Source organism: Fundulus heteroclitus, chromosome 2 (assembly GCF_011125445.2).
Source record: "Fundulus heteroclitus isolate FHET01 chromosome 2, MU-UCD_Fhet_4.1, whole genome shotgun sequence".
NCBI classification, from domain to species: Eukaryota; Metazoa; Chordata; class Actinopteri; order Cyprinodontiformes; family Fundulidae; genus Fundulus; species Fundulus heteroclitus.
Genome location: NC_046362.1, coordinates 28,741,343 through 28,766,948, shown reverse-complemented (window position 1 = coordinate 28,766,948; position 25,606 = coordinate 28,741,343). Strand labels below are relative to the sequence as shown.

At 38.7% G+C, this 25,606-nt stretch overlaps 1 protein-coding gene across 1 annotated transcript; it reads right to left on the bottom strand.

Annotated features, from left to right (window-relative positions):
* Positions 1–1,788: 1,788 nt before the first annotated feature.
* Positions 1,789–8,393, bottom strand: si:dkey-12e7.4 (SDR family oxidoreductase). Its single transcript, XM_021311815.2, has 6 exons — positions 8,133–8,393; positions 7,855–7,906; positions 6,930–7,117; positions 3,904–4,068; positions 2,812–2,922; positions 1,789–2,582 (listed from the first exon to the last, which is right to left on the bottom strand). Exons 1-6 carry the CDS (start codon positions 8,283–8,285, stop codon positions 2,469–2,471), a joined length of 783 nt encoding a protein of 260 aa, XP_021167490.2. The 5' UTR covers positions 8,286–8,393; the 3' UTR covers positions 1,789–2,468.
* Between the last annotated feature and the right edge of the window lie 17,213 nt (positions 8,394–25,606).

Sequence of the window (25,606 nt, the reverse complement as noted above, 5' to 3'; positions counted from 1 at the left end):
CTAATTTATTTTCCCAGTCCTGGGTATTGGCTAATTTTTTTTTAGCTGAGTGCGACAGTAACATCAACCTACCACTGTCCACCTCCTATTGCATCGGCTGATTGCACAATCTAAGTGCAGGCTGAACACACACAGGAGGGTAAAGCTTTCCATCTGGGGTTACTACAGGGCATTAACTTATAGCATATGTCCATCTGTTTAAAAAGGGGCTTGGGGTCGGCGTCTCTTCCTGGAATTTTTCCTCACACCTCAATAAAATGTGAGAAAACATCCAATACATCCACATTCAGGTGATGCTGTTCAATAGAAACCAGCTGCTGGGTGATCCTGTTAACATGTGGTCTCCTGAATTTGTGGTGCTCATCCTGAAGAATATTTCGACATACAAAATCTATGGCGGCCTGGCTTAGCTGTGAAGCAAAGCACTTACAACAAAGTGTACGTGTGTGAAAACAATGCTGGGGCATTATCATTTACATCATTATTATTATTATTATTTAATTAAGATGAATCCTTTTCATTCAGTAACCCATGCATCGTATGAAATCCTCTTCCTGTTGCCTAGCTACTTTATTCTTAAAGATCTCGGATATTTTGGCACCTGACCTTATCCAAATAATTAATAAGTCACTTTTTTTCTGGATCCTTCCCACAAGCCCCCCAAGACTGCAGTAATCAAACCATTCCTTAAGAAAAATAACCTGGATCCATCAATACCCAGTAATTATCGACCAGCTTTTGAACGATTAAACATATTTTTGGACTTGAACAATAGTTTTGATGTTTATCAGTCAGGTTTTCGTAAACATCACAGTTCTGAAATTTCACCTGTGAGAGTTTACAATGACCTCCTACTTGATACTGATTGCACTAAAATCTCAATTCTAGCTTTACTCGATCTTAGTGCAGCTTTCGACACGTTTGATCACGGCATTTTACTGTCTCAACAAGAAAAATTGGTTGGTATATGTGGCACCGTGCTCAGCTGGCTTAAATCCTATCTTTAAGATAGGACCTTTTTTGTGTTCATAGCTAACTATCAATCAATTAATTCATTTGAGTTCCTCAGGGTTCTATCCTCGGTCCCTTCTTCTTTAATATTTACATGCTTCCACTTGCTCAAATTCTCCAGAACAATAAAATACACTATCACAATTATGCTGATGACACACAACTGTATCAGTCTTTTACCGGGTGACTACAGTTCAGTACAACCACTGTTTGATTGTATTGAACAGATTAACACCTGGATGTGTAAAAACTTTTATTCGGCTAAATAAAGACAAAACTGAAGTTTTAATTTTTGGGCCAAAAGAGGATAAATTACAAGTCAGTGCTCACCTTAAGTTCATTGGTTTAAAGAGCGCTGACAAATCCAGAAATCTTGCCACGATCATTAACCCTGACTTGATTCCCAACAATCACATTGCACTTATCACCAAGACAGCATATTATCACCTAAAATATTGCAAAAAATAAGATGGATAAGATGGAAATTTTTAATATTGTTTCACAGCATCAATGATGGAAGCACATCTTTAAACAGTTACTAATAAAGAATGGGCAACATGTGCAAAAAATAGTTCAACACTATTGCAGAAATTATTAGTGTACTTTAGTATTCATAGAAAAATAAACAACTTGGAGTAAATGGTAACCATAACATTTCAAAAGACATAAAATTTCCTTTACAGTTGGCTGTATTGAAACAGTCTCACAGTTTAACTTTAACTTTAGTGCCTAGATTAAATAAATAAATAAATACTGAAACAAACAATCAATTAAATATGTATTTAATAGACAGCATTTCAAATAAATATCCTTAATAAATGAACAATCTCACCAAAAACAAGCATTTAAGTTCTCTGTTGCTGCAGTTCCTCATTTAATAGTTTTGAACGTGGGTCATCAAAACACCAAAAACAATTTGAGTTAATCCTGCACAGCAAGTCAGGACAATAAACCCCAAATTCGGTGTTGTCAATTCAGGTAAGGTGAGAAAAAAATGTTAGAAATTGAGCCCCAGGACAGCAGCAAGAATGACAAAAAAAAAACAGCATTAAACTCCTGAGACAACTATAGATGAGAACACTTTTTAGAGGAAAACTAAATCACACAAGCTCTGTGCTTCACTAAAATGCGATTATAAATTTTAAGCTTTTTATTGCTCAAAATAACTCATTTAAAAGCTTATTATTAACATTACCCTTGTTCGTATTAGGAGCAGTAGATCATGTGAATTAAAGCTGGACTAAGAAGTAAACCTTGTATCCAGATTCTGTCAAAATAAAATAAAATAAAAAAAGCTTCACAGCCGGTATTGCAATTAAAACTGCTGAAATGATGATGTTTTCAGCACCCAGAAAAAACAACAACAACACATTATTTTTTTTCTCCCAAGTCAAGATCAATCCACACTGACGAAAAGAGTCGTTAGGATCCTGCTCATTAACGAGCTGATCAACAGGTCACCATGGCAACTGCTCTCCTGTAAAGTTCAGAAATGAACCGTGGTCCTTTTCAGTCAGCCCACCAATCACAGACAAGACGGACGCGACGCTCTCTTCAGGACTCAGGGGAGCCTGGAACAAAGACAACGTACACCAAAAAAAAGACTGCAAGTTATCGAGGACGCTTAACGCTCCCTAGAATACGGAGAAGCACCATCTGCCCACTAATTCAAGCTGCCACAGCTTGAATTATCATCCCGTAGAGCACATTTCATGTTATTTTGCATGAAGTCAAAGAGCTCTTTAAGAGCTTCCTATAAACACAGGAAAGGCACCAAGAGTACCCACAGCAGGGCCTCACCTCAGAGCCTCCCATGTCGGTGCGGACCCAGCCGGGATGTATCGCCATGCAGAGGATCCCATCAGGCTCCAGGTCTACAGCCATGCAGCGACTGACCATATTCAAGGCGCTCTGGGGAGGCAAGAAGCCGCAGCAGCTTTTTGAACTCAGTTAAGTCACAGGCTTGGTCACTACACTGCAAAAGTAGAACTAAAAATAAGAAAATATTTCTTGAAATGAGAGTACATTTCTTTGATTTGAGCAGGTGAACAAGATTATTTGCCAATGGAATAAGATTTTTGCACTTAAAATAGGAACAATTCGTCTCCATCATCTTATTTCAAGTGCAGTATATCTAATTATCTTATTTTAGGGGTAAAAGTACTCATTCCATTGGCAAATAATCTTATTTACCTGCTCAGATCAAGGAGAACTACACTGCAAAAAGGGAACTAAAAGTAAGTAAAATATTCTTATAATTTGTATATTTTTCCTTGATTTGAGCAGCTAAATAAAATGATTTGCCAATGGAATGAGAATTTCTACCCCTAAGATAAAATGATTAGACATCCTGCACTTGAAATAAGATGATGGAGATGAATTGTTCTTATTTTAAGTGCAAAAATCTTATTCTACTGGCAAATAGTCTGATTTATCAGCTCAAATCAATGAAAAATACACTGTTTTCAAGAGGATTTGACCTACTTTTAGTTCCCTTTTTGCAGTGTACATTAATTTTAAGAAAATTGTACTTATTTTTAGTTCTATTTTTGCAATGTATTACCTTTGTCTAGGGCGGACATTATGTTTTACGTTGATGCCTGAGTTTGGCTTTTCTAATGCATCGTCATTCAACAAAACAACTATCAACAGCACTCTAGACTGCCTCATTCTCTTCATTTTAAGCAAAATTGAAATGAAAAAGTATATTCAGGTCCTTTAATCCTCATTTTAATAAAATGGAAGTCTTTCACTTTTCATTCATTGTTACTGATTAATTTTCTATAACTGTTTGGAGCAAAAGAAACTTCGAAAGGATCATAATGGTGAGATTCAGGTTCTCACCCCCACAGTAACAGTACCTTGGATGTTCCACCCCCACAGTAACAGTACCTTGGATGTTCTGTAAGGGTACCATTTGAAGTTGTTGGCCCTCTCGCCCCAGTTGAGCTCCACAGACCCCAGCAGAGATGTCATGTTAATAACTGCCGCCCTCTGGATTCCCATTGTTCCTGACCCTCCTCTGCCTGCAGCCCGCTTCAACAACGGCAGGAATGCCTGACAGAGGATGCAAAAGAAAAACAGCGCGGTTCAGAACTGGAGTTGCGACAAGAAATTCATTTTACAGATTTATGTCGAACGCAAGCAGATTCAAAGAGCTGCAGCTACTTTATAACTTTAGATTTTTAGACACCAGAGTCAAATAGCAACACATATTAGTCCTTCAAATGCACACACCATGTGTTAGTGCTTCCCCCTAGTGGCACCAAGCTCACACTGCAGCTAACTACTTCACTTTTCATATTTAGATTTCAAAGGTTGACATATAAACATTCAAAGCAGGCCTCATGACCCCTCCATTATCATTATACAGCCAAAACGTCAGGAAATTTCATATCATATTTCTTAAAAAATACCCCTGATATGAAATAGAATTATGTTTAGTTAATAAAGGCATAATGCAACTTACAGCATTCATACTTTAGAACCTCTAATTTCAATGAGATAAATTGACACTTTTAAATGAAAAACCAACAGATGGTATTGCATGACCATAATAATAAAAATCTGAAAGTGTGCCACTCGTTTGTACCTCTCTGGATAAGTTCCCTGTAGAACCACCTTTTGTTGCAAATACAGCTGCAAGTGTTTTGAGGAATGTCTCTTAACAGCTTCAATAACGTTTAATTTTAGCCCAGCTACGTCGGCCGACTAGCTCAGTCAGAATGGGCTGAATGCCGATGAACACCTTCTAAAAGATTCAGGTGTAGACTTTGACTAGGCCACTCTAACATATGAATACGCTGATCTAAACCTTTTCATTGTAGCTCTGGATGTATTTAAAGTGGTGCTTCTGGAAGGTTGAACCTTAATTTTAATATTTTGACCCCTAAAATAAGATATTTAGACATCCTGGACTTGAAATAAGATGATGGAGATGAGTTGTTCCTATTTTAAGTGCAATAATATTATTCAATTGGCAAATCATCTTATTTACCTGCTCAAATCAAGGACAAATACACTCATTTTAAATAAAATTTTATTTATTTCTAGTTCCGTTTTTGCAGTGTACTTCTTGGCTGCTTCTATGATTATTGCTCGTTTTTCCCCAACCTGTCAGTTTACGTGGACAGCCATGCCTTCGTGGATTTGCAGCCGATAAATCTTTGGATATTGCTTTCTAACCTAACCTCGCTTTAAGCCTCTCCAAAAGCTGCATCCCTGACCTGTCGGGTGTGTTAAATGTTCTTAATCAAGTTTTTTTTAATCCACTAATGTTCCTTAACAAACCGCTGAGTCTTCACATGACAACTGGATTTATACTGAGATTGAATTGGTGGACTCTGCTACTAACGAGGTGACTTCTGAAAGAAGTTGATTGCACTGGATTTTATTTAGAGGCATCAGTTAGAAGGGGCTGAATACAGACGCATGAAACACTTTTTAGATTTATATTCGTAAATTGTGTTTAACACCAATTCCATTTCAAGTAACAGTAAAACTTAAAGATGAGCTTTCAACGATGCTCTTTATTGAAACAACTAACTATTGACAAAGTTAAGCTGAAAAGCAATACATGCAACACTTTTCAGAGTTTTTTTTTAGTAATCATTTTGCTTCCATTTCACAATTTAACAGCTTTCGGTCTTACAAACATCCCAATAAAATAAACGTCTGTAATGTTTCAGAATTGGGAAAGTTGGGAAACATTTTTTTCAAGGGACTGCATTCGTTACTTATGAGAAGCACTGATCTCTATTATACACTGGAGTGCTGATTTTGCCAAAAAACTGAAGTCACTGGCCGCCATCTTGCTACTCCCTACTGTCACAGAATCCCATAGGATTTGGCTGCAACAACAAGCAGTTTTCTGGCTGTGTGAAAATGTTTCATAGGTAATTCTACAGTCAGTGGATGTACTAACACTATCAACTACTAGGAAATTAGGAGCTGAAATATTCTACATGTTATTGGTATTAAATATATAAGTATGTGTATATGTTTATATATATATATATATATATATATATATATATATATATATATATATATATATATATATATATATATATATATATATATATATATATTTACATACATATATGTAAATATATAGCACTCCAGTGTATAATATAGCTCAGTGGTGAGAAGTGGTTAATGGGTTAATGTTTTCTTATGGTATAGCATCTAAAAATTCCCCTTAAAGTTTTCCAGCCACAGCTCCAAAAAGGGATTGATTATGTAAAGCACAGAAAACAGCATTTTAAAAGGTTGCATCCAACTGTTCGTCTCTGATTAATCATTCTGTTTGTGAGTAAAAGGATATATTCAGAACTTTCCAAAAAGACTGTTAGATCTTCAGACGAAACCCAGATAATGAAGACAAAATGTGAGGCTGCAAGCATCAAATGCGTTAGTTTTCTGTTGTTTCTTACAAGATGGAAGCAGAAAGTTTCTCGATCTCTCAGCCAGAGAACGGCCGCAGATTTCTGCGCGACGTGAGTCACTGTTCCCCGCCATTACAGAGGGACTCTGTGCAGAGCTGTGGCCTTGCAGTTTAAACAAAAGCGTCCTTCAAACTTTGTGTCAGCAAGAATCTGCGCTGCTGGCAGTGCCCCTGATTAGCGCTCATACTTTCAACTGCACGGGGTGCTGCTCCTCCGTCGCCTCTGTCCCGTCCTCTAAGGCCCACCAGAACCCAAACTTCTAATTAATATTTATAACATGCGGACAGCTCAGGGCTCTGGGATTTTGTAACAACTCTTTATCAAGGTCGTTTTTTTTTGTTTCTGTGTGTGTGTGTTGGTGTCCTGCACAATCAGAAACGACCCGCTCCAAACTAGGGAAGCAGATCTGTGAGTTTCTTTGAGAGCCTTTTGTTGTTTTCGCCGCCGGGGTTCTGAAAAGCTTCAGATTACCTTCGTTATCATCAGAGGAGCCACAGCGTTGGTGTGGAAGTTCTCCATCATCTTCTCTGCAGTGACGGAGTGAAAGTCGGCCACGACGTTGATCCCTGCGTTGTTTATCAGGCAGTTCAGACCCTCCTGCTCGACCAGCTGGCCCACCTCCTCAGCACATTTCTCTATGCTCTCCTGATTCACCACATCTACACAAGAAACACACAAACACTGCAACTTAAACAGGGACAAAACAAACTAATCACAACTGAACGGATCTGTTTTTATTTACAAATTCCATGTTCCCAGAGTCAAATTCGTGTGGATGGATTCAGAGAATTGAAATATGTAAGGATAAGTGGATTAATAGAGGGATATATTGATGGGGTGAAGGATGGAAAGAAGTATAAAAGTTTATATGGACTGATGAATGGATAGACTTGACAGTCATTCTATATCTCTTTGCTGCCATTTCTTTTAGTCCTTGAGTTTTGTTTGTACTTAATTTTTAGTCCATAAAAGTCTGAATTTCATTCACTTCCATGTTATTTAGAAAACCTTCGATCAGTTGTTGCCAACTGAACACCTGTATCCATGGTTTGTCCGTCAATCTGTCTATATATTGGTGGTTATTTTCTGATTTTCTACATTCATCATGTCTTAAAAACCCAATCTGGAAAATCCCAGAACAAAGACACACATTAAATAATATTTGGATGTTTAGATTTTTACAGTTGTTATGACGCAGCATTTCATTCGACCATTTAGTCACGTCTCCTCTCTAGTGTCATGTTAAATTTGTAATAATTTAAGCCACAATGATAATATCTTATCCATCTTGCGTCTCATTGGACTTTTTAAAAATCTCTTAAACGCAGTTTTCCCACACATACCCCATGTTTCTATATTTGCCAACAACATGAACGTTATCTCTTCCCATTCTTACCCAAGGTTACAATGTGGACGTTGCAGTATTTTCTGGCCAGTTCCTGAAGTTTCTGTAAGTCAAAGCAAACAAAAAGTTACTTCTGAGGGAGCTATGGAGGGGAGCACAATGGCGACATCTGGTGGTGACTATTGGTAAAGCTAATTTCTAAAGTGCAGCTTTTCTGTCATAAATCCTCATAAACTCGCAGTGGCTCAGATTTATTTTATCATTTTAACAGAAGAATGAATTAAAGCAGGTTATTAAATGTAAGCGACTAATTAAATGTTTCAGAGCACCTGCGCACCGGAGATGTTTCTGGTCGTGGCTATGATCTTGCCCGGTGGGAAACCTCCACTCGCCAGACTTTCGACCATCTGCAGCCCGAGTCCACGGTTGGCTCCGGTTATCAGCACAGAGCCGCAGTTTTTAAAATTCGCCACACCACTCATCCTTGCGTTATTTCGCCCCAGCACCGACGCTCCGGCCTTTGAGCGTTAGCTTTATGTCTGGATATTTCTAGTACCCGGCCTGATTTAAGCTAATCTGATCCCTGCAGTGCCGCGGCTCCTCCGCTAGGGGGCATGGTGGCGCCACTGAAACGAGCCTAAATAGAGATGCTCGTTATGTCAGTTTTCTTTCTGTGTTTTGGTTCTGGTATTGTGATTTATTTAAATCATTTCTACATTTAGCTCTCTTTCATTAGTGTTTGGTTGTACTTGTAATTATTATATGTGTTGTACTGCAGGGATGTCCAAGTCTTGTCCACGAGAACTTTTATCCAGCAACTTTTAGATGCATCTCTGAATCAAATCTTGCTGCTGGGCCTCTGTGGCTAAGTCACATGCTCATAAGGAGACCCAGACATTTGATTCAGGTGTGTAGGAGAAGGGATGCAGCTAAAGGTTGCAGGATAAGCATCTCTCAAAGACTGGACTTGGGCCCCCCTGGTCATGAGTCAAGTTGCCTTGGTCCCCCAGCGGAGGTGGGTACAGTAGAATGGTACTCAAGTAAGAGTAGCACTACTTTAGCATATTTTTACCGAGAAATTACTAAAGAGTTGAAAAGTATTCAGTGAGAAGGCTACTCAAGTGCTGAGTAACTAATCATAAAAGCTGATTATTTAATAATTAAAAATAATGTAATCGGACAGACAAAAATGTAAAGTTGTGTGCACATTCTGGTATTTTAAAGACAAAAGATACACTAAAGACAAAAGAAACACTTTTGTAAATCATTTGTTTCAACAATAAGCTTGAGAGCAATATTTAAAGCAGTTAATACAGTATGTTAGAACAGTGCAAAGTACTTCCAATGACAATGTCTTCTGTTTACTGTACGTTCATTTGACCTCCAAATGGCTAAATGAGCTCAGCAGACAGAAAATAACATTAAAATAACAAAGCCTGTGTACAAACTAGAGGTTTCACTTTAACATAAACTCTGGGTTTTTGTCTCTCTGGTGCATTTTTGGTTAAACTAGTATGATCTTTATTCATGAAGTTACTCACAGTGGGTAGAGTAACCAAACATTTTACTCAAGTAAGAGTAGTAATACTTGAGTAATAATATGACTCAAGTAAAAGTAAAAGTACAGTGCAGTAAAACTACTCCTAAAAGTACATTTTGCTCAGAAAGTTACTCAAGTAAATGTAACTGAGTAAATGTAACTAGTTGCTACCCACCTCTGGTCCCCAGTCAAGCTGCCGTTCAGTCTTTTGATTATACTCACCTTTTTTCCAGGTCACAGTCACACCTCCACCGTTTTTAACATCTGTGGTTTCTTTACTTCATTAATGGTTTCTAGTGTTGTTCTTGTCCTAGTTCCTGTATCCAGATTTTCTTTCATGCACGTTTTTACAATATTAAATTCATTATTCTATCTATCTAGAATAAAAAGTACAACCTTAATTAATTCTGCTTTAGCATAAAAATGATCCGCTCTTTACTAGGTTTTAGATGAATTAAACTTAACCTCAAGTTTATAAAAACACTCAGCTGTTGATCAAACAAACCTGATGCCAAAGTGGGAATGTTTGTGAAAGATGAATGAAAAATATCTAAAACTGTAGAATTATTAGGAAGATTTAATCCAGATGGCCAATTTCTGGATCACTTGGTGCTTCATAGCAGAACTGCACGAGAAAAACACGACAAATACTTCAAGGTTAAATGCAATAAAAGTAACATAAAGCTAGAATATGGTGAAAAAAATGAAAAAGACACAAGGCTTCCAATTTGAAAGAATCTTTAGTTATTTTTTTTAAAAACGCTGTTGAGTCCACAGAAAGTAGATGAAAAGGCAGAGTTCAACTCAAAATGCTGTATTGCCTTTAGTTTTTGCCTTGATATAGGGATAGATGATAACTCCTGATCAGTCAGCTTCAGGGTCCTCATGGTGACCTACAGCTGGAGAGACTCAGAAATGTATGAAGGTGCACCACTTTAAAAAAAGTCCAATTCAGAACCTTAAACTGTATTTGTGAAGAACAGGGAGCCAGTGAAGCAGTAACACTCAGACATGCGACCAATAAATGAGCAGCTGCATTTTGGAAAAGCTGCATAAGATCCCGAGAAGTTTTACCAAGGCAATTAGAAACATAATTAAAATAATGTATGCATGTACCGTATAACCATCTCCATCTCAGCTCCAGATGTGATAGTATTCAGTGTACCAAAATGTCTTAACTGATAAAAACAAGAAATGAACGACACGTCAAAGCCTTGAAGATATTATTCAAACGATAAAATGCAATAAAAACATGGTTTGATGTGTGCAAAAAGCAAATCCTGGTTCTCAACAGCCTGGGTTACTAAACTCTCTGGAGCACAAATTAGGACTTTTTATCCCTGTTGGACTGGAGCTAATTAGCAGACAGCGAAGCGGTAGAGAATGTTTTAAATGTAAAGCGTCCCTTCTGACACTTTAAAGGTGATATCTTGGGTAATAAAAACCTGAATAGCAATGGCAGAAGAAATCACAAAACGATCCTAAAAGCTGAGCCAAAGAAAGCACAAAACCATGAATAAAATAGGGCCAAGGACGGAACCCTGTGAAACTCCAGGCTCAAGAGCAACCAAATGTGATTTGAAGCTTGATTTTAGCAACAGATATACTTCGTAATAAATAATAAACAAATCCAGAAATGCCCATTCAGGCATTTTAGTATGCTGAGTAACACGGAACGACCCAGTGTGTCAAAGGGAGACATTTAATCCAGGGGGGGCTAAGACTGCAGATTCCCCTGGATCTCTGCACAGCAGCAAGTCGTTATTGACTCTGAGGAGAGCTGACTCAGTAGATTAGCTCCTATGAAATCAAAGTTGAAATCTGTCCAATAAAAGGGGGCAGACTTTCCTTTTACCGCGACACTGTAATACATATTTATGTTGTAATAAATTCCCATTATGACTCTGGACTCACGGACTCTTAATATGTTTACTTTTCCTCCTTTTAATCCATGTGACTTTAAGGACTACATAGTTCAGCCTTGATGAATACTAAGAGCGTACCGAAAGCAAAGGGAATTTACTGTTTGCTCTTAGTCAGTTTTTAAATATTGAAGCGAAGATGGAGAAGCAGAGTAAAGGGTGACAGCGCAGCTGATGGAGCTTACGCAGTCCCAGCACACAGATGGTTTCTTTGGCAGCCTCCCTTAAATCCAGATTTCCTTAAAGCTCCCGGTGCCTGGAAGCAGCTGATATCCCAGGTCCGCTGCAGGTCACTTCATTTGGATTTTTGGCTCCTGTGCTTCCATTTGCAGATGTATTAGTTTGGCACCGGGCGCCCAGTGCAGATGATGAGCTGGTACAATATGTGGTGCAGCGATGTGCTCGTGTATCTGGAGAGTGTTTTTAATGACTTGGCCGAACAGAGTCTGTGCTGCGGTACTGTCTTCAAATAAACTTCAGCAGTTGGGCGAGGTGTGTTGTCGCTATTCTGTTTACTCTGCTTTGTAAATTTTCTGTGCTGATGGAAAGTGGACTTAAACCCTAATTCATAAAATCCTCCATGGTTCATTGTGCATCAAATTATTACTATGACTTTAGATTATATGAGGTCTTCTTAAATCTCTTGAAATGTTTTATATTACGGATTTTTACAACGTCCTCCACTCTTATTGGCACTACTGGTAAGAATGTGAGAATAATATATATATATATTTTTTAACATTAATAAGCCAAATTCAGAAAAATAGGCATAGTAAAAACATAAAATAAATAGAGAATCTTGGTAAATGCGCAGGTTCCTAAAAATATATCCAGGAATTGGAGTGTGGCAGATGTGGACATGAAGAGCTTTCCAGAGAAATGCTGCTGTGACACTGAAAGCTCTTTCGCTAACAGTTTTTCATCTGGTGCGAAGGATGGAGAGCGGTCCAATGTCAGCAGACATAAGGTTCCTGGGTGTGACCTAAGGACGGCAGAGGTAAGAGAAGTACTTACAAGGGAGGCCATGGAGGTTTTTAAGGTTGAGAAATACAATTTTGTTACACTTTTGTCGCACATTAAATCCCACATAGCCAAGCTTTGTACATATGGTAGCCATACCAGAGCTTTTACTGGGTAACAAGATACAATGGTAGGTTTTCAGGTGTCAGAATGTCAAAGCATGTAAAAGAATTTCTGTTGCAGGGCTGGGGAGGGATGACCCATCCATAATTAAGGCAAGGCAAGTTTATTTCTAAAGCACTTTTCAATACAAAGTGCTATACAAGAAAAAAAAAAACATACAGAGGAAAGCACATTGCAGTGGAATAGTAGCAGTAGGTTATGATATAAGACAAATTTGACTACAAACTAAAACATTTACATACAAAGGCAACTCTGAACAAATAGGTCTTTAACCGTGATGTAAATTAACTCTAGGTTTTAGCACTTTTACAGTCTTCTGGTAGTTTGTTCCAGATATGTGGAGCACGAAAGCTAAGCCGGTCTGCAGCCATCCAGAGAAGTGCATTTGTAGCCAGGACAGCTGCTAAATTTGAGTTGATTCGCGTAGAACCAGAAATCAATGTCTCTCGGTCACTTGATCAGATCAGTCAGTGTAATCAGAATCAGAATCAGTTATACTTTAATAATGCCAGAGGGAAATTGCTGTTTCAGTACCATCACCATTACATAGGGGGAAAATTTAAAGACCATTGTCTGACCGGTCATGTAATCAATAAAGAGTATGGGTCTGAGGACAGAGCCATGAGGCGCTTCTTGATCGATAGTCAGACAGGTACAGTTAAAAGTAGAAAAGCACTTTTGCTTACACTAAACCATTGAAACTAAGATGTTGATTTTTTTTGGTTTATGTACTCTTTATTTGTATCCACCCAGCTCTTTACAGCATGTCCTTCATCAGATGCTTTCTGCTTATTTCCCCTGGTGCTAACAACATAACTGGCATTATAAAACACATTTACACCAAAGCCAATATTTGGTCCCTACCTTAAATCAAAGAAAGTCTGTCCATTAGTAATAATAGCGTTATGTAAAAAAAAAAAAAGAAGAAATCATAACGCCTTCCAGCTACTTCAGTGCCACACTTTACATTTTATTTTGAAAATACTACAACTGTTTGCTGAACCTGTACATTTTCTCAACAAATCAAAAATGTGAGTTAATTTTCAAACCTATAGTTCAAGTTTGACAGTTTGAGAACAATGCTGTATATCTTGGAGACCGTACTCGGTGCTTTTCTCTGTCAAACGCTCTGGACTCTGATGCAACAAACAAACAAACACTGAGCAGACGTTCAAAATGAATGATGCTGTTTTTTTGGCAACCGTTGGAAAATAAATAACTGCAGCTCAGTCGGCCGACCCGCCGGGGAAACGTCTAGAGGAGATGAAAGGAAAGCAACATATGTTCAGGTAAGGCTGAGGTAAGCACTTTGTGATTGTTTGTAATTTATTTGTTGATTAAATTAACTGAGATGCTGGGGACGGTTCCGGTTAAGCTGTGTGCGTGAGTTGTCCGGTGTTGCAGTTCCAGTGATCGCCGTGGATCCCAGGTGGAGAAACGTAAAGCAATGCTCAAAGGAATGGTGGTTGACTCTTGTGGAGGGTAAAGCCTTCCAGGTAAAATATTCGCTACAGGAGCAGACCGGGGATTTGTCTGAGGACTGTGGAGACGCTTTAATGGAAACACAAGGCGAGTTCCAGGTAAGATATCATAAGGCACCAGGAAACAGAATAATAGCAACAAGGAAAGCTGGATTACCACAAACAATGATGACAATCTGGCAGCTTGTGGCAGCAGCTGTATGGCTTGATGAGCAGACGAACATGTGTTTTTCACCTTGAATAGTTTACTCTGAAGAAACTTGGAAGGCTGATTTTACTCTGGGTCACTGAACACTTTCAGAACGTTGTCACTCCCTGAAGCCCTTTACATTAGCTTTATTGAGCTTTAAATCAACACATAGTTTATTATGGCTCTTCCTGGAGGTAACTTCTCTATACAGTTCTCTGGAGGGTAATTTCCCACTATTAGAGAAAAAGTTGAGACAGCTTCTTTATACGGCCTCCACCTGTTCAGCAACCAGCAGAGGAGCCAAGCATTTCCCACATGAGTTGTTAGGAGCACAAATTAAGAGCTGAACTGTATCAGAAGAGTACAAATTGTATATTATCCAGTCGGCTGGTGTACAGAAATTCACAAAAGATCAGATGATGCTGAAACTGAATGTATAGCTTTTCTCTGTTACCTTCGAAAAGCTAAAGAGTCAGTGAGTCTGGGTCAAAATCTGAGGCCCAGAGAAGGTTTAAATACAAACTAAATGACCTGCATTTTTTTTATTTGCAAATTCATAAAGAGAGATAAGATTTTAATAACCATGTAATAACTCCAAAAGGTTTTGGTTTGGTCATTAGTTTTTATTTTTTTTATATATCTTTAATAACAAGCACATCTCTTGGAGTACCTTCTTTCAGACTAAACCCTTTTTCAAGTGGTTGCAGAATCTGAGAGACCCTTAGAATAGAAATATAATTTATAACTAGGTTTGTTTCTTTCTTCTTGAATGTACCATTGTTAAGGATTAAGCAATTAGAGAGGCTGGAGCTGCAGAGAGCAGTTAGACCAGATAACAGCAGATAACCCACGGACGGTAAGGACTTCACAGAGGTGACACGCCTAAACAAATGGACAGTTATGGACTGACAAGCGTCTGCATCCTGTCACAGTTGATTTAAAACTAACTTTTCAGAAAAAAGAAAATCCTACCAACACATTGTGGTGGTGGTGTAATGATCTGGGGTGGCTTATCTTTTTTGAGGGCCTGAATGACTTGTCATAATTGATGAGTTTTGCTCTCCAACAGAAAATCCTAATAGAGAATATGTGACCTGATCTGTAAATTATAGTTTACGTGCATTCTGGTTATGCAGCAGGACAATGACCTAAAGCACATCAGCAGATCCACCTCTAGTTGGTTGAAAACAAAATTTAGGAGTGGCCTAGACTTAAATCCAATTACAAAGAACTAAAATGAACTTACATAGGATGCTCGAAAACCCTCTAATATGGCTCAGTTAGAATATTTCAGCAAAAATGTATCAGCAGTCATTAACAAAACTCAATGCCAGTGATCAAAAATGCTTTGATGCCAGTTGTTGTGAACCTATCTGAGTTAACAGGTTTTTCATAAAATGGCATCTTGGTTTAAATAGCTTTTTTCCGTTAATAATTCAAATCATAATTTGAAAACTGTTTGATATTTCCTCAGTTGTCACTGTCTGATTTGTTGGATGATCTGAAGCATCTGTTGGTGGGCAACATTTGGTGGGTCTGTACCTGTACCTGTGTAATGACAATAAAGTCAAATCTAATCTAATCTAACCATGCATGCGAGAAAACAGTGTAATTTAGATATCTTTCCTAATTTTCTCATCACATTAAACCACTGTAGTGTTGGTTATCTGTTGAGCCAGGAGAGTAATGCTGCTGTGAGTGCTGGTGATAAACTGTCCATGTAAAGTCAAAAATGAGTCCCACGTTTAGCCTCTTCTACGTCCCTTGCATCTAACTGACAAAGCTCATTGGTCAATACTGAAATCATAACTTCAGCATACATAAACCTAATGATTTATCTGAAAATTAATTTATCTCAATGGATCTGTCACTATCCTACAACAGTAATTACAGCTACCTATAGCTCCCAACATGGAGATGCACTGAGCTCGGATGCTTTGACCACTTTCCCTTTGGAAAAATAAATACACTTTGCAATCTTGGTCCTTGAAGTTAAGCATGCAGTGTCCTGCGCCTCCGTATTAAAAGGACTTAATTGTGGTGTCTCTGATATGCGAACTGAATGCTCTTGAGCGCCTCCCTGGGGAGATTTTCCTAGGCGCCCAGGAGCAGACCCAGATCCCACTGGTGGCGGGACGATATATGTATATCACTTTTAGCACCTTAGGCTCCCCCAGAATGAGCTGGAGAGTGTCACCGGATAAAGGGATGTCTTTATAGTTGCTTGTGGAATGCCATTTTCCAGGTTTTGGAGAACAAACCAATGTCTACTACACACTGTTGTTAGCTCTCAGGTCTTTATGAGCATTGCTATTATTATCAGATGAATTTTGTTATGAGTTTTGAGATAGAGAAATTATAATTTAGGTATTAAATACCTTCGAATGATCTGAAAAATGGCACTATCTGATTTTATGATGAGTTTTAATTGTTTGTTTTCTCTATTTATTATTTATCTGGTAACTGACCACTAATAGAAACAATAAGATGGTGAAAAGCTTTGTTGTTATGAATGCTGTAACTGCTTTTACCACTTCCAGTTGCACCATGACTGCTGCACTCTGCACCCTGGAGCATTTTTCTTAATGCACCTGATAAAACAATGACCACGTGTCCTGTATCTTGAGAAAGCAAACTGAACACGTTAGGTGTTTATCATAAACAAGTCCACCATCCCTAGTGGAAATTCACACATAAATGGTCTCTGCTCTATGTAGGTAATAGCTAAACTCATCAATGAGAACTTCTCCATGATTCTTTAAAGAGAGATAATGGACTGCTTTCTGTCTTCATGTATAATGTAGACTGTAACCCGTAACTGTCCCTTTAAAACAACCTCCTAGAGGGTCATTCTGAGTCATGAAAGACAAACATAGACCTCGACCTAAAAGTTGATGAAGTGAACAATGAGCTGGAGGAAAACTGTTCTCCAGGTGGTATCTGGATATTATGCTTTTTAGACCAATCCAAAGCATACTGGCCAAGCTTTCTTAACGATGCCAATCTGCAGTAAGTCGTGATAAATGCATTCTGTCAAAGTTAGTTTTTAAATGCACAGTCTGTTTGTAATTGTGTTGTTTTGTGGAGCATGTTTGCATACATATGCTGACATGTAGCGCATTGTGCATGATCTTGAGTTTGTAGAATATACAAGAATCTAGGTTGGAACATCCATTTTACTCATCCAGTTTACATGAGCTATATTTAAAGAAGTCATACATAAATCAACAGGGTTTCTTTCATCGATTAATAAATCATAAGTGTTACCCTCTTATGTTCATATTCTCTTCATTCTCTTCGCTCAGCACCGGGTATCCAGCTGCCTGCAGCCTATATTACCAACAGTTTATCAGAATTTGAAATATGTATTATTGTATTGGTCAGCTATTCACTCAGAGTGTTTTTCATGTACAAAGTAAGTATAAGTGCTATCTTTAATTTTATATGGAGGCATAAACTTGACGCAAGATTGTTTACCATCCTGAGGGGGCTTCTGTTTGCCAGAGCAAGAAAAATCATTCAAATCAATAAACAGCAGAGAATTGCTCTCAAGCGAGAAAAAAAGTCACAGGATTAAAGAAAGGATTTCTGTTTTCCAAGAGCATAAAAGAAAAAACAACATATTTAATTTATCATTTGTAATCATCTGTTTTCGGTAAAAATGAATTACTCAGTAAAGGCATCCGTCTGTGATAGAGCACCACATTTTAAATCCTGCTGACAGCAGCAGAGTGACTGACTGAAATGAAGCACGGCATCAGTTCCTGCAGAGGACTGAGGTCATGTGCAATGCATTGAAAAATGCAGAGCACAAAAAAAATAAAAAAAACACAAGTTGTCCCAACTTTTTACTACTGGGCTGCAGATAACAGTGATATACCAACCCAAAGCAGCGCACAGTTATGAAGTAGAAAGAGGGGGTTTATATATATATATATATATTTTTTTTTTTTTTGCAAATGGAAAGGTATTTCATGGGGTCTGCATTCATCCCTAGTGTTACAACCAGTCCAGGTGTGGTGGATCACAACACATGACAAAAGGAAATGTACCGACCATGTCGCCAAATTTTAAATCCATAGGAACAGTCTTCCAAATAAGGATAATGATTTATTTATAAAGGATAATGATTTATTTATAAAGTAGGTAACCAATACAAATACAACTATAATTTTAAGGAGAGTCCATGCCAATATAGCAACACACCCCCCCCCCCCGAAAAAAAAACCCCTATCTTCCCCAATTAGTGCTTCTTTGACCCAATGTGAAAGGAAATAAACCATTCTATTAACCAAACTCACGATTATACAATATATTTTTATTGTCAGAACAAGTCTAAATTTGTCTTGCATCACAGTACTCACATATATAGAAAGACACAGAAAGAACAAAAAAAGCCTGGTTCTGCTGGAGGTTTTCCTTCCTGTTAAAGGGGAGTTTTCCTCTCCACTGTCGCGTCATGCTTGCTCAGCATGAGGGATTGCTGCAAAGCCATCAACAATGCAGACAACTGTCCACTGTGGCTCTACGCTCTTTCAGGAGGTGTAAATGCTGTTTGTCAAGACTTGATGAAATCAGCTGGGTTTCCTTAGAGAGGAAACTTTTTGACCGATCTGATTTGAATTTGATTTGAATGAATTTGACTTTGTGACATTTATGACTGTGTAAGGTGCTATAGAAATATAACCAAACTTACGTTTGCAGGATGAGCAGATTCCATGCTGGCTAATGTTCTTACAAAAAGCAGGAGAATTGAAAAAAATATGGTCCAACTCTTGGGTGGCTGTGGCTCAGAGTGCTCGATTCCAGCTCCCTCCTGCCACATGTCGATGTGTCCATGGGCAAGGCACTCAACCCCAAGTTGCCTGCTGATCTGGGTACGGGTCAATGGATTTGTGCCTTCATATTTGGGGTTGGGTGAATGTGGCTTTAGCGTAACGCAATTTGATTGGTCCATATGACTAGAAAAGTGTTGTATAAATTCAGTCCATTTAAAATGGCAAACCCACCAAGACACAACCATCCACCAAACTCACAGGCTTCAGGAGCCTAGAGGAGCTTTTGACATAAAAATACTATTTCAAGTCGAAAACTATCGCAGAACAAAACAGAGGACACCATCCTCCAGTTTGATACATGGCGGTGTCAGCATCATGCCCTGGAGATTCCTTTCTAGACAGGGATGCTGGTCAGAGTAGATGGGGAAAATCGATGGTCCTGAATACAGGGGGATCCTGGAAAACAATTAAAAAACTTGGAAAAGAGTCCTGAACATAGAGCCATAGCTGTATGAATGAGATTAAAGCATCTAGTCAAAGTCCCATATCCTATTGAGAATCTGTTTGCAGATACTGTTTGTGAAAGCTGATTAAACCTGGGCAAAAAACAAATTGTCACTAGATACGCAAAGAGAAAACAAATCCCCAAAAGCTGGATACTGGACCCAGTATCCAGCCAGACAAGAGAGGTTTTAAGCAACGGGATTTAATAATAAAACAGGGACAGGCAGACTCAATGATCAGAAGGGCAGTCCAAAATCTGGTACACTAAAGGCAGTCCAAAATAGGCAGAGGTACAGACAAGGATAAGGCAAACTCAGAATATCACAAGGCAGGTCCAGGTCAGAAAAACAGGTAAGCAATCATACCGGGCAAGAAAATCAGGTTTAGGGATCAGGCTGGCTCAGAGTCAAAAAGGCAATCGGGTCGGTATCAACACTGCTATCAGTAATACAACGCTGGATAAGACTCACCAAGTGGTTTGAATTGATCTGGCAGATTGCAGAGGTTTGTGGAAGGACTATATAGGGGAGTGAGCAGGTGAACAGGAGTGAAGACTAATTATAAGTGAGCAGGTGGAACTAATCAGGGCAAGGGAGCTGACTGATTGCTAAGGGGAGAACAAACCGAGCTGATAAAGTGACAGGTAAATAACAGTTAATCTAAACAGAACAACACGTCTAAAACAAAGCCAAAACAAGAAAGAACCCAAAAGCAGAAACTTAACTAATAAAACGGATAACCTGAACTAAGACAAAACCCAAATCATGTCAAATCACAGGTAATTCATGATTTAAGAAGTGGTTTAGGGTGGTTGCATTTATATCCTGGCAAAGGGGCAGGTAATTAATAAACACATTATTAAAAAAAACTACTTATTGTATTCACTCAGGAGAGATGTATATTTTTTATTATCAAAAACCTTTAAGAGTATCAAAAAGGCAAAGCATTATAAATAAATAAGAGACAGATACTTCTAGCGCTGTAAATCTTTGTGAATTAGACCCGCTTGTGACACACAGCATGAAATATTTCTGGCAAAATTAAGTAGTTTATATGCCAAAGGTGTATTTTCTTTTTTTTTTTCAAAGGTGTATTTTCTTTTCCATAATACAAAGTGAATTTGTATATTTTGCTTGAGATTAACTAAAATATTTTACCCACAAGTGAAGGAGTTATTCTTATCATTGGTGATTCTGTGTGCATATTAGACGAGAAGCAAATCACAACAAATTAGTTTACTGAAATACTTTTTACCTGTGAAAAAAACCCTCAATCCTCTGAATATGGAGATTTTCATTCTTAAAGTTAACTTTGCTCTGGGAATTTACAAAATAGCAAAACAAACCGTGTAAACCATCAGATAATGCAGAAAAATTATCCTCATTGCCAAACCCTCATTATCTTCGATATAAAATATATAATTTATATCACATTTTGTTAATTTGTTTCATCAAAAGCATACATATATGTTCTAAGCATGCAATTTTGCTTCATCACGTTTATCATGAGCACATTCTTGGCCTTTGAACATAGATCCTCCTGCATTTGTTTGCGTTTGTCCTAAAATCTTCTCCCAGATGGCAGCAGAAGGGAGCGCTTAGCAAGCATCGATCCAGGGATTGTGGATGCATCTCGCCTTCTGTGCTCCCTTCAGTTTAAACTCTTCCTGTAGGTTCGCGCTCATACTTGATGCTTCTCCTGAGAAGAACGTAGCAAAGCTTTACTGCTTTAGCAGCAATAAAGAGTAAACAGTAATACGCTTCTTCTTTTTTTTATTGGCATGTAGCTATAGGAAGTCATTAAAACACCAACACACCAGTTCCTTTAAGCATCTTCTTTTCTGGCTGTCTTCCCTTTGCTCTAAAGGTAAAAAAAATAATAAAACAGCAAAGTCATTTCTGCCTTTTTTCTTTTCTCGAAACTATTATGAAACCTCTGGAGGTTTGACAGAGTGAGCAAGTAGTTTTATATGGATCATGCTACAACTGTGCAAATACATGCAAATCAAGAACAGCTATACTTGCTTTTATTGGTGCTTATATTAAATTTTTCAGATAATGCAAATTGGAAGTGGTTGACACAGCTATCCAAAAAGTTAGCTTCCCAAATTCATATTCCACACACAAAAAGTGTAGCTTTGTCAAACCAAAGTTCCAGAAGAAAATTTGAGGAAGCTAACGCTGGCCGCTAATCGCTAAGAAATGGCTGTCACTGATCATGCTGCGTTCAGACTGAAGGCAATTTGAGCATTAAAAATGCGTCCGCCATAGACGCTCTGAGCAATGTGTGGAAAGACTGGTCTGAAGTGCGTCGGGAAGTGCTACCCTGTTTCCCTCAAATGTGGGGAAAAAGCACCATTGTCCTTTACTGTATCTGTAGTGATAGCTTGACTGATCATGGATTACAGGAGGGGCACAAACAGCGATTATGAGTTTGTCCTCCATTGTCGACTTTCTGGCTTTTCATGGTCCTTTCCGTCCCGTTGGACGTTACATAGCGGGGTCTCTCTGACTGGCTGATGGTTCGTGCCCAGCTGCAAAAGTTCTGATTTTCTGACTCTAGCGTCTGCTGCTTTGAACGCTGAACGCTCAAAACGAGGCACATTCGACGGTTGAAACCCGCCGCAGGACCTCTCGACGCTCCTAGAGGCGCATCCGCTATAGCAGGGGTCACCAACCTTTTTTAAACTGAGAGCTACTTCATCGGTACTGCGTCATACAAAGGGCTACCTGTACTGACTTACAAGAGTCCAAGCTCACCTTAACTTTACATAATATAAATATGTTTAGCAGATTCTCCCACATTTTGCTTCCTGATCTTTCTAGCTGATGGTTGGACGGCCCAGTTTCTATTGCCGCGGAGCCTGCTTGCGTTTTTCTGCAGCAATAATTCGCTTTTGCGCGACGCAAGCCATAGAAAATAATGAGTTTTAAAGTCAAGCACTGCACACGTCGCGTCCCATTGTGAAAGGCTCTTCAGCCTGAAAGATCAGGAAGTAAAATGGGAGGGAATTCCCTGAACTGTCTGATACAAGTTTGAGGTTATACTGCTGTGAAAAACTCTTTAACAAACCTGAACTCCCTAAGCTGATTCCTGGACCTAAGGGTTTTGTGCACCCTCAGCCTCTTCTTCGTTGTTGCTTATTTTCTCCTAACTAGCAAGGCTAGCGACAGCGCTTACTGTTTACAAGGTAGAGAAGGTAATAGAGCTGGTTGCTCGTTTCTCTCGCAATAACTGACAACATTGGAGTGGTTTCCCGACTCACGCAACATTTTTTTCCCCCAAATGCTGCGGTCTGAGCACAGAGGGATAGAATATTCACCTCATATGCTTCCACTGCGGTGTAAAAGTTAAAGTTTAAAACCAATTTATCCTGAACTAAAACAGTGAAGCCACATAAAACATGAAGTGCTGCACACGTTTGTCATGTGCCGGGTGTGAGCGTGCAGCCCCTTTTATCTATAGACCCGATACAGACTGAGTGGCATCCATTTGTTAGTGGTTAGCGGTTAGCGGCTAGCGTTAGCTTCATCAAATTTTCTCATTTATCTTCGGTTAAAAAAGATTTTTTTGTGTGGAATATGAGTTTGCGGAGCTAACGTTTTGGTTAGCTGCATTTACCCTATATAGCTATGGAGCTGCGCTTGAATTATATCAGGTTTTCAATTTCAGGCGGATATTACTCCTAAACCCCTCTGGGCTTAAGGGGTTGGTTCAAGGAGGTGAGTTTTTTTTTATATTATTTAAAAATACAGGTTGAATAAAAAACAAAGTAATGGACATAAAACCTAAAGGTGTAAATTTTTGTGTTAAAAGGCATTCACAAAAGCTACCCAAATATATTGGTTTTTGAGGTTGCTTTTCACGTGGAGCTTATCTTCAAATACATTTCAAGAAGATAAATTATCTCTGACAGGAACTTTCCCAGGACCCACAAAATGTATTTTGCTTTTACTACAAATGAAGGATCTTATCAGAAATTTTAGATTCTAGGTTCTGTGTCTGTGGTGCTGCGAGTGGCATAAAGTTTTAAATGCTTCTGATTAATTGATCATCAGCGGCTCCTCTGTGAGATGGGAGTTTGTGTGCTCGCTGTATTATTCAGGTTGCCTTAAAAGCATGTCAACTCAATTACAAGAGTTTTACTAGAAATATCATGTCCTGTCTTACGATCTCTGGAGGAACGTCTCTGCACAGCTGCATGGAAAGCTTCCATTCCTCGGTTCAACTGGAGATCTTGAAGCCTTCCAGAGCCGCCAATGAAAATAGACCTAAACTTTCAAGCCTGTCGGTTTTCATCATTTTATAGTTCTGCTTCACAGGGCTTAAGTAAAGGGTTCCTCATCCGTACTGAAATTTAACACACCAGACAGACACTATGGCTTTTTTTATGTTTTACAACAAGTAAGATTATGTTTTGATACTCCCATTATTGAATTGTTTATTCAAGAAAAGTAAGCCATAACGAACACAACCCTTCTTATTAATTTCTTCTCACCTTTCCTTTTGTAAAGGATTAAGTCTATAACTTTAATCAAGGGACCCGGGTTCAATCCCGGTTGCATCAGGAAGAATCAGAATCAGAAATACTTTAATAATCCCAGAGGGAAATTATTTAAAAATTATTATTATAAGGGAATACGCTGTAAAAAGTTATGCCAAGTCTGGGTAAAGTTGTAATGACTTTCTGTGGTGACCTTTCTGTGATTAGCAGCTGAAAGGACTTTCTGTAACAATACCACCTGAGTAAAGGTTTTAAGATACCAGCTTGAGGATGGACATACATAAAACATTTTGTGCTTTTGTTTCTTAAATCCAATTGAGTCCTCATGAGTTTTGATCTGGATCAAGAGAACAAGATCTCAGATACTAGCTGCTGAAAACAGCTTCCTCCAAAGGGTGGCTGGGCTCAGCCTTATAGATGGGTTGAGGAGCTCCGTCATCTGGGTGAAGCTCAAAGTAGAGCCGCAGCTTCTCCACATCGAAAGGAGTCAGCTGAATTAGTTAAGGCCTCTGATCATGATGCTCCCTGGGTGTCTTCCTTTGGAGGTTTTCCTTTCATGTCCCACTGGGAGGAGACCCAGAGGAAGACCCAGAACTCACTGGATTGACAATACATCCCGTCTGGGCTGGGAATGTTTTGGAATCCTCCAGAATGAGCCACAGGGTGTCACAGGGGAAAGGGATGTCTGGGTTTCCCCCTGCAACGGTTGCCCCAGCAATACGATTTCAGATCAGAAGAACACAATAAAGGAATGGATGTTTTATAAGTACCAAAATAAAAGAAGACATTTTTCATACACTGGCCTCCATGTGTCTGGTTGACAGATGCTCTAATCATTTTAAAAATACAAAGCCTAAGGTGTATTTATTAGGGTTTTATGAAACAATAAGCTTTTATTAAGTAAAACCTCAACCATTTCTGAACACGTCTGGTCAGTGGACAACACTCCAAAGCACGGTGCCCAGCAAACCTTTTGAAAGCTGTTTAGTTGAGGAGCGATGACTCTGTCAAACTGAACATAAATGCAATTGGCAGTACATTCTGGGCCCCGCCGTTCTTCTTCTGTGTTGCTTTGGTACTTCTTGTTCTGTGGTTTTATTATAGCCCCGTATCTGGTACGAAATTAGTTCAAAACGGACGGGGTACGGTTCATTTTACAAATGCATAGCTGCATTAGAATCCACAGAAATGGTGATCTGCACACTTGAGCGTGACACTTCTAATATGTGCCGTTTTTTGATACACGTCAAAAGATGCGTGCAATGTGGTGCCCTGAATGTGCCTTCTCATTAACAACTGATTTTATCTAAGTACTATGATTTTTCTTTGCATTTACATACTTCATACCAGTTGTATTTACCAGCGTCATACCCGGCTGGTTTTCTGCAGCATTTAGGTCTTGGAACTGAGGTGACCATGGAAGAAGGTGGATTTTTGAACCAAGTGAACCATTTCCGTATGGTTTAGATCTTCATGCTATAAACAGAGCAAATGACAACCCATTTTCAGTTGCTAGAGAAGTCTATCAGATTTTTATTTGAATCTTTTTGATATTTTTATACATTTCAGAGTTTATGATGTGATGCACTCTAATGACGTCCGCAGGGCCTTTGGCAGCAGAACAGATCCGCAGCATCACAGATCCTCCTGCATACTTAATAGTGGCCATCAAATATATTTTGAAATATTCTTTGTTTGTTTATTTGCTTGAAACAAGACCCACCTAGATGGTGTGTTGCCA

Excerpts from the sequence above, each read along its gene's own strand:
- si:dkey-12e7.4 (XM_021311815.2), bottom strand. The coding sequence starts at position 8,285 with ATGAGTGGTGTGGCGAATTTTAAAAACTGCGGCTCTGTGCTGATAACC. Across the intron at positions 7,907-8,132 it reads GAAACATCTCCGGTGCGCAG|AAACTTCAGGAACTGGCCAG; the intron begins GTGCTCTGAAAC and ends TTTGACTTACAG. Across the intron at positions 7,118-7,854 it reads CGTCCACATTGTAACCTTGG|ATGTGGTGAATCAGGAGAGC; the intron begins GTAAGAATGGGA and ends TTTCTTGTGTAG.